This window comes from Chrysochloris asiatica, unplaced genomic scaffold (assembly GCF_000296735.1).
Source record: "Chrysochloris asiatica unplaced genomic scaffold, ChrAsi1.0 scaffold00029, whole genome shotgun sequence".
NCBI lineage: Eukaryota > Metazoa > Chordata > Mammalia > Afrosoricida > Chrysochloridae > Chrysochloris > Chrysochloris asiatica.
The window spans coordinates 806282-816002 of record NW_006408547.1 but is presented as its reverse complement, the minus strand read 5'-3'; the positions used below and the strand labels follow the sequence as shown (position 1 = coordinate 816002).

General features: G+C 38.1%; 1 protein-coding gene across 1 annotated transcript in view; it reads right to left on the bottom strand.

The window, feature by feature from the left end:
• PCCA (propionyl CoA carboxylase, alpha polypeptide) overlaps positions 1–9721 on the bottom strand; it is a 605786-nt gene that overhangs the window by 506211 nt on the left and 89854 nt on the right. Inside the window, exons 5-6 of the mRNA XM_006846664.1 lie at positions 7670–7783; positions 2861–2914 (exon numbers count right to left, since the gene is read on the bottom strand). Of these exons, the coding sequence (XP_006846727.1) occupies positions 2861–2914; positions 7670–7783 (168 nt within the window). The remainder of the gene's footprint in view (positions 1–2860; positions 2915–7669; positions 7784–9721) is intronic.

Genomic DNA, 9721 nt, shown 5'->3' with positions numbered 1-9721 from the left:
GGGGAGGCAGGCAGGCATGTGGGGTGTACCCTTTGATTGTTTCATGATGCATGCAGGGGATTGTGATCAATGCAATGAAACAAAATACAATAGGATGAATGTAAAGATAATGTTCACCCATGTATATTGACACATAACTTACAATAAAAACTTAAAAAAAAAATCTAATAGAACTGAAGAAATAGACAACTTTACAATAATAGGATAGTTTAATACACCACTTTTGATGAAGGACAGAATAACTGGAAAGAAACTCAACAAAGACACAAAAGAACTAAAAAACACAATCAACAAATTTGAACTCATAGATACATACAGAGCACTGAATCCAACAATAGCTCAATATATACTCTTTTCCGGTACAAATGGAAAATTCCCCAAAAATAAACCATTTGTTAGACCACAAAGCAAACCTACACCTAACTACAAAGTCTAGAACTATAAAGACCACCAGTGAAAAAATAGGGACAAACTTAGGGGCTGTAATACATGGCATAATATACTATCAAACATAACTGAAAACACACAACAGAAGACAAAATAGATGACTGGGACCTCCTAAAATGAGCCACTTATGTGCATCAAAGGATTTTACCAAAATAGTAAAAAGAGAATGCACAGACTGGGGAAAATGTGCTGCGATGACACATCAGTCAAAGGACTACTCTCCAAAAATTAACAGAACATTTCAACACCTCAGTAAGACCAGGAATCCAATTTTAAAAATAGACAGAGGCTATGAATAGGAAGATCATTAAAGAAGACTTCCAGGTAGCCAACAAACAAATGAAGAAAAGCTCATAATCATTAACCAATGCTACTATTTTTGTGTGTCATACAGTCGGTTCTGACTCATAACGACCCTGTATGGGGATTCCAAGAAGAGCTGGTGGGTTTGAACGGCTGGCCTGCAGTTACAGTCCAGTGCTTATCCTACAGTGCTACACCAAGACCCTCATTAGCTATTGTTGTTGTTCTTAAGTGCCATTGGTGCAGTTCTGACTCAGAGAGACCCTTTATAGGACTCCCAAGAAGTGGCTGGTAGGTTTGAACCACCAAACTTGTGGCTGGTATTTCAGTAATGATCCTACAGCACAACACCAGGACAATGCAAATTAATACAAACAATGAGGTATCATCTTACTTTAGCTTTCATGGCCAAATTAAGAAACAAACAAACAAATAAATAAATAAAAACCAGAAAACAGCAAATGCTGGTGAGGGTATGGAGAGACTGGAACCCTGTGGGATCCTCCTATACTGCTGTAAGGACTGTAAAATGGTGCTACTACTTTGGAAAATGGTATGGCACTTTCTCAAAATGCTGAAAATCAAAATACCATAGGATCCAACAATCCCTCTACTTGGTATATGTCCTCAAGAAATAAGAGTTGTGACATGAATAGAGACAGGTACACCCATGTTCATTGCAGCACTATTTACAATAGCAAAAAGATGGTGGTGGTGGTGGTGGTTATGTGCCGTGGAGTCAGTTGGAGATAGTGTAAATGCCCATCACCAGAAGACTAGTTAAACTTTGGTACATACACATAAAGGAATACTACATAACACTGAAGAATAATGATGAATCTGAAAAACACATCACAACATAGATGAAAGTGGAGGACATTATGCTGAGTGAAATTAGTCAACCACAAAAGGAAAAATAGTGTATGAGACCACTGTTATAAAAAAAAAAAAAATTAAGGAAAAGTTTTCTTGATAAAAGAAATATTCTACAATAGTTACAAACAGGAGGGATGAATCACAAGAGTGTAGACACATGCTAACATGGGTTACAAGGCAGGCAATATACAAGAGGGAGGTTAGCAGAAAAAAAATTAAGATAGCAGAAGACACAGGGAGGAGAGCTACAGTTAAAGGAAACAGGAAAATACTGCTAGCTGATGGTACATGGAAGGGATTACAATCATTGTAATGAAGTGTAGTATATGATTTGTTGAATATAAAACTAATTATCTGCTCTGTAAAACTTCACTCAATTCCCAGCAAAATTCTTTTGAAAAAAAGGAATCAAATCATATATTATTGCATTAGGCAAAAGACCTCTTTTAAAGTGTTCAACAACAAAGCTATCAGTGTGAAGAATAAAATGAGCCTGACCCAAGCCATGGTATTTTCAATAACCTCATATGCATGTGAAAGTTGGACGAGGAATAAGGATGACTTTAGAAGAATTGATGCATTTGAATTATGGTGTTGTCGAAAACTACGGAAAGTACCATGGACTGCCAAAAGAACAAACAAATCTGTCTTGGAAGAAGTACAGCCAAAATGTTCACTAGAAGCAAAGATGGCAAGACTTTGTCTCTTATATATGACCCTGTTGTCAGAAGGGACCAGGCCCTGGAGAAAGACATCATGCTTGGTAAAGTGGAGAGTCAGCGAAAAACAGGAAGACCCCAACAAGATGGATTGACAGGGTGGCAGCAACGATGGGTTCGCACATGAGAGAAATTGTGAGGATGGTGCGGGAATGAGCAATTTTTTGTTATGTTGTGCATTTGGTCACTATAAGTCAACCAAACAACAGCAACTGACAACACCATACATGAGAAAAGTACTTCTTTGCTAACTTTTTATAGCTGTTGCTAAATGCCATCAAGACAGTTCCAACCCATAGTGACCATGTAGGATTTGTGAGGAGCAGTTGGTGACTTTGAACTACCAACCTTGTGGTTCAAACCAACTTTGAAGTCCAGCCCATTAAATCCACAGCACCACACCAGGACTCCAACTTTCATTAGTAGTCATACGTCATCAAGCTTTTACAAAAACTACAACACAACACTGCTTTCTGAAATAAAAGTTAACAGTTTTTAATTAAGTACAAACTTACCAAACATTTGGCAAACTCTTTGTTTTCTGAAAGGAATCCATAACCTGGATGTACCTTGAAGATAAAAACAAAAGGCATTTTCAATTTTATATTACAAAAACTGTACAATCACCATGGCAATGAAACAATATATGATAGAATGAATATAAAAAACTAATGTTCTCCCATGTAAACTGCCACATAATTCACAATAAAAGATTAAAGAAAAAAAAATCATCCAGATAAAGGAGATCATGATGGTATTCCAAGAATTCACCTCCACATGGCTGACTTATGAATAAGCACAGAATACACAGGAATGTCATCACAAAACCATGACTGGTAGCAGATCATAGGCACCTGCCGGATTGTGGAAGTGGGAAGGGAACTATTGCTTACAGGATTCTTCCTGAGGCTCTCTGGGTATGATTTATAACTATATGACCCCAGTACTCCAATTTTCACTAAAGGGCATACTCAGGTAAGTCTCTGAGAGGGAGAGTGCCCCTTCCTGGGCTGGCTAGGGGAGGGGCCTTAACCCACCTACAACTATACACTGCCTGAGAGCAAAGCGGACGCTCTTTTACTTTGGACTTTCAGTTGATAAGAGTGTGTAACGTACTTAGATGTCATCTGAACTTATGACAAGACTCCAGATGGAGCTAGGGTTCTGTCTGCAGGCTGCAGTTTTCCCAGACCAAGTGCCGTCCGATTTCAGGCACTAAGGCAAAACCACTGTCATGGTTGTCCCCACCCCAAATGTGTGTCAACTTGTCAGGGCCATGATTCTCAGTGGTTTGATAGTTAGGATGTACCAATTCCCCATAATGAGATCTAATATGCCCATCTCCCTCCATGATATATGATATGATATGCTCAGCCCTAATCTGATAGAGTCTTGGTGTGGCACTGTAGGATAAGCACTGGACTGCTAACCACAATGTGAGCAGTTCAAACCCACCCGCGGCTCCTTGGAAACCATATATAGAGTTGCTGCTATGAGTCAGAACCAACTCGATGGCATTTAACGACAACACCAAAATGATTTTGAGGCCAGATACAGTCTACCGGATTAGGTTGTATCTTGAGTCAATCTCTTTTGAAGTATGTTGTTGTTGTTGTTATGTGCCGTCGAGTCGGTTCCGACCCATAGTGACCCTGTACAGGGTTTCCGGGGGTGTAAATCTTTACGGGAGTAGAAAGCCTCATCTTTCTCCCGCGGAGCAGCTGGTAGTTTCGAACCGCTGACCTTAAGGATCGCAGCCCGATTCGTAACCACTACGCTACCAAAGCTCCTTAAATAATGGGTTAGATATAGCAAATTTATCTTTTTTTAAGTATAAGAGAGATTAAACAAGCAAGAGCTGTCAGAGGGCCCTACTAGGTACGACTAACAAAGAAGGGCCAAGCGTGGAGTGCCTCTTCGGTTCCTGCACTGTGAAGCTCCTAAATCTAGGGGAAGATTGATGCCAAGACACATGGAGATGCTGAAAGGAGACATGGACATTTCTCTAAATTTGGACTTCTAGCATCCTAAACTGTGGAGAATAAATTTCTGCTTGTTAAAGACATCTATCTACTTCTAGTAATTCTGTGATAGTAGCACTAGAGAACTAACACAGGCCCCTCAAGACTTCCGGTAAGAAAGGCCTGCTTCCAAAACCATCACAGCTTTCCAAGCCCTATGGGCAGTTCTACTAGGAAGCACATGGAGTTACTGTGAATTGAAACTTTTTTATACAAGATTTTCCGAATTTACAAAATCCTCACTTACATTTGGCAATGCCTAAGTCAAATTTTTGAAATTCTGATGCTTGAGAAATAGCATCTCATAATGTTTTTAATTTCCCTGATTATTAATGAGGTCAAAACACGTTTTCCTATGTCTATTGGCCATTTGGATTTTCTTTTTAATAAACAGCATGTCCAAATCCTTTTACTTTTAAATACTGTGGTAACTGTTCCTATAGATTTCTGAATGCCTTTATATATTTTTGAGTAAAAGTGTTTAAGTTATATGTGATGGGGAAAAAAAAAAAAAAACTAGTACTATAATACCAGCGTATTTATAAGGAGCTCTGGTAGCATAGAAGATTACTCAAGGTCAACAGTTCAAATCTACCTGCCACTCTGCCAAAGAAAGATGAGGCTTTCTGCTCTTGTAAAGATTTACAGCCTCAGAATTCCTATACAGGGTCACTATGAAATGAAACCAACTCCACAACTCCACAGCACATAACCACCACCAATGTATTTATGGATTCCTGGTGTGGTGCTGTAGGATCAGCATTGGACTGGAAACCACAAGGTCAGCAGTTCAAACCAGCAGCTGTTCCTCAGAATTTATTGTTCTTGATCTCTTGAATATGTTACTTCTCTTAAAAACTGATTAAACCCTCAAGATATCCCTTGCTTATAAACTAAAATTCCCAAAACTGCTTATCATATTCACTCCTTATGTACTACCTTTGCCCTGACCCATACAAATACATGCATATTTCCCATCCACTTCCTTTCAACTGCGTTATTCAACACAATTCAAATACCCCCTACTGTTACTAAAGCTAATTTCAACCACGAGTTTGGAGAATTTTTTAGCAGTTGATGGGTCAAAGAATATGCTACAATAAATCTATTTTTTTAACTGCAAAGTGCAGTTTAAAAACTCTCTATTCTTTTATAGTTTCAGGAATTGCTCTTTTCCAAAACCCTGGGTACAAAGCCAGTTCTGACAGCATTAACACGCCCAGACGCTACCCAACGAGCAATTTCTGTCAAACTGAAATAAAGCACATATTTTGCCTTAGTTTTTTCTTTTAATATCGACTTCTCTTTACTTCTTCACTACAAACTTAATCATATTCACATCTATGTTATGTTATCCTCTCATAAGCTAACTATAACCTAAATTCTGCCCCTCTATTCTAATGACATAAGGAGCTCTGGTAGCGTAATGGTTACGAATCTGGCTGCGAACCTTAAGGTCATCAGTTCGAAACTACCAGCTGCTCCGCGGGAGAAAGATGAGGCTTTCTACTCCCGTAAAGATTTACACCCTCGGAAACCCTGTACAGGGTCGCTATGGGTCGGAACCGACTTGACGGCACTTAACAACAACAACTATTCTAATGACATAAGCTTTTGCTCTACCAGTTGGCCAACAGACATGGAGTCACTTGATCGGTAAGTCAATCAAGAAGGCCTGGTAGTTCAGTGGGTAAAGTATTTAGCCACTGAACAAGGTCAGTGGTTCAAACCCATCAGCTGATTCCCTGGTGGAAGCTGGGGCAGTCTGCTTCCGGGAAGATTTCTAACTGTGGAAATCCTACAGGCTATGTTCTACTCTGCCCACAGGGTCACTCTGAGCCAGAACAAACTCTGTAGCAGGACATTTGGTTCTGAGTTTAGGCTCAGTCAGTGTGAAGCTCATTTCTAATAAAACAAACCAACTAGGAAAAAAGTCAGATTTCTGAATGAGTTAATATAATAACCTAGAAATATGAGATTTTTTTTTAAGTGCAGAATTGAGCTTTAAAAGGGTATAAAATAATCACAAACTGCTATAATATCAAAGAATTTCACTTTGTCAATCTCATTTTATATAAACCTTCTACTATAAGGAGCTCTGGTAGCATAGTGGTTACGAATCGGGCTGTGAACCTTAAGGTCAGTGGTTCGAAACTACCAGCTGCTCCATGGGAGAAAGGTCAGGCTTTCTACTCCCGTAAAAATGTACACCCTCGGAAACCCTGTACAGGGTCGCTATGGGTCGGAATCGACTCGATGGCACTTAACAACAACAACAACAAATTATTCTTATAAGTCATAGTTAAAAGGGTAAAAGGATTTTATTTTAACTGTGCTTGTAAACTATAAACAGCCATAATATAGGTTCATTAATTTAATTTTTTATTTAAACATGCATCTTACTAAAACATTTTTTTCCAAAGAAATGTGAACACTAATTGAAACACTGCAGACTAATTACTGATGTTGGCTGCTTGTATCCAATTTTAAATATAACTGCATCGTTTTTAACATTATGTATAATTGTTGGTGCTGTTGTTAAGTGCCATTGAGGGTTTCTGAGGAGCAGCTAGTAGGTTTGAACTGTCAACCTTGTGGTTCACAGTGCTGATCCTACAAGTCCCACACCAGGAGTGATCTTATATTTTAAAAAGACAACTACAACCACAACCACCACCACCACCACCTAATCTTGCCATGATCCAGTTTTGCCCTGATATCCAAATCAATTTAACCAGATTAGGGATAGAGGAGAATAATAGCTTTACCATCTAATCTAATGGTCATTCATGCTATTAACATGATGAAACTAACACCCAAATTCACCATTTTTATTCCTTGAAGTGTTAGTAAATGTACATGATTTTTAAATGACTAAAATAGAATTTAAACCAGTGTCTTTTAGATGTTTATAATACAGAATTCAAAGCCCAAAAAATACTCTTATTACATGGAAAGGGTTAATACTCAAAACTAATTGGGATTTCTTTTTTCTAACAAATTTGGAAATGAACTGAAACTGCTCCCTGGTGTGAGAGCTGAATCCAGCAGCCACCTGCAGGATCCGCAACCAACACTGCCAGATGCTACAAAGCCTTTGATTTCCAGTAGCGAATTCAGCCACATTTAACTCATATGACACGGGCTAACTGCAGCAGCATTTTCAATCATTCTTTATATATATATATATGTGTGTGTGTGTGTGTGTTTCTCATTACTTTTTTTTTTTTTTTTAATATAAACGCTGACTTTCCGCTCACTACATACGAAACAGCTGCAATAGATAGATTCATTCAGACTCACAGCTTGGGCCCTGGTTTTCTTAATGGCTTCCATGATGGCATCCATGTTGAGGTAGCTTTTACTGGTGGGAGCTGGGCCAACACAGACTGCCTCATCCGCCATTTTCACATGAACCTGAAGAAGACAAAAACTCTACATTAGCAGATGCTCCCAACAAAAAAGACTACCGTCAATGGCAAACACACAAAATTACAAATCTGACTGTGTCACCTGTCACAGCCAGCTCTCTTTTTTCAGTATGCACTATACCAAGCTACAATGCAAAAAATAAGCTTAGGAACTATAGTAACCAGGATGCCATTTATTGCCAGTCTAATCCATTGTCTAACCAAATAATTTCAAGAATTTCCCTTTCCTGTGTGACATACTAAAACCAAAGCAAACAAATTTTGCCTTCTGAATCTGTTCACTTATACAGAAATCTTCTATTAGAAAATATTAAAAATAAATAAACTTTGTCACATGTAGTCAGAGTAGCCCAATATTTTAATAATGAACAATCATGACCAGCTCGAAGCCAGCTCCCCAGGAAGTTGGGATAATTAGAGGGAAGTGAATGGCGGGCTGCAGTGAGTGTCCCTGCACAGCATCAGGTCAGCACCAGGCACAAATTAAAGCCTTGGAATAAAGAGTTCAGTATCACTACACATGAACCAGAAAATCTTGAGAATCATTTGAATAATCTCTCATCTGATCCAGGTCCATTTTACCACTATGCCTAAAATAACAGATAAGTACATTAAAGTCTAAATCTACTACAAAACCAGGAATGTATACTCCATTAGTAAGACTGCTCAGTATATAATGTTTTAAATCTCTTCATATTTGTTTAATAAAAGCTAGCTAGCTAGCTAGCTAGGTATTTAATGCTGAGAAGAATGAGCTGTCTACTACTAAAATGAATCTACTCATTTAAAATAATGAAGGAATTTATATTTTTTTAAATGGCTTTTCCTAATAGTGTCACAGTTTAAGTAAGGAACCCCTAATTAGTTTTAAATTATTATGAAAAGCAAACATATAAAACTGGAGCACAAGTATTTGTAACAAGTAAAAAGGTTTACGGTTTCAAATACTTTTGAGTTTTTCTAAGTTATATACTTCAGCTATAAGGTAATTTCAATAGCATTCTTTGTTTTAAATGAGACTTACTATCCCAAATAAAGACAAAAGAAATAAAACTTAATAAGTAGGCTTTAAACAGCTCCAAATTTTCTTTAGCAAATTCAATACACTTGTATTGTGTATTGAAGGTGCAAGACACCTGTACTCAAATGATTTAGGGTCAATACCTTAATACAAAACACTCAAACATATATACTCTGCAATTCCATTACCATGCACTTCAAAGAAAGGCAGCCAGGCACATAAAGGACCCTAAATATTTCTATGTTAAACAGGAGGCTGCCCTCAGGGCAATATCAGCCTTGTTTACTCCCCAACTCAATCTCTTCTTCACCTCAGACACCTTCATCCATCATCCTCAGCCTATTTCTGATCTGATTATTAATAATTTTACAGTTGTAATTATGACTGTGTTGTTTTTCTGAAAGGAATACATGGAGAAATACTTTAAACCTTTACACACACAGACAGGAAAAAAAGTATTTGTTTAAAGTTAAATCCATACTAATTCTGTATATTTTATTTCGTCTCAAACACTGCAGTGTTGTTCCAGCTGTTCTTAGGTGACACAGGCAGTACCGACTCACAGCGACACTCTGCACAACACAACGACCTCACAATCACTGCTATGTTTGAGACCATTGCTGCTGCCACTGAGCCAATCCATTTCATCGGGGATCTTGCTCTTTTTCTCTGACCTTCCACTTTACCAAACATGGTATCTTTCTCCAAGGACTGGTCCCTCATGATAATCTGTCTGAAGTATGAGAGACGAACTCTGGCCATCCTGGCTTCCAAGAAGTATTCTGCCTGTACTTCTTATAACACTTATTGGTTTGGTACTTTCAATATTCTCCTCTAACACCATAACTCAAATGCATCAAATCTTCTTTGGGCTTATCTATTTCCCAACTTTCACATGCATAT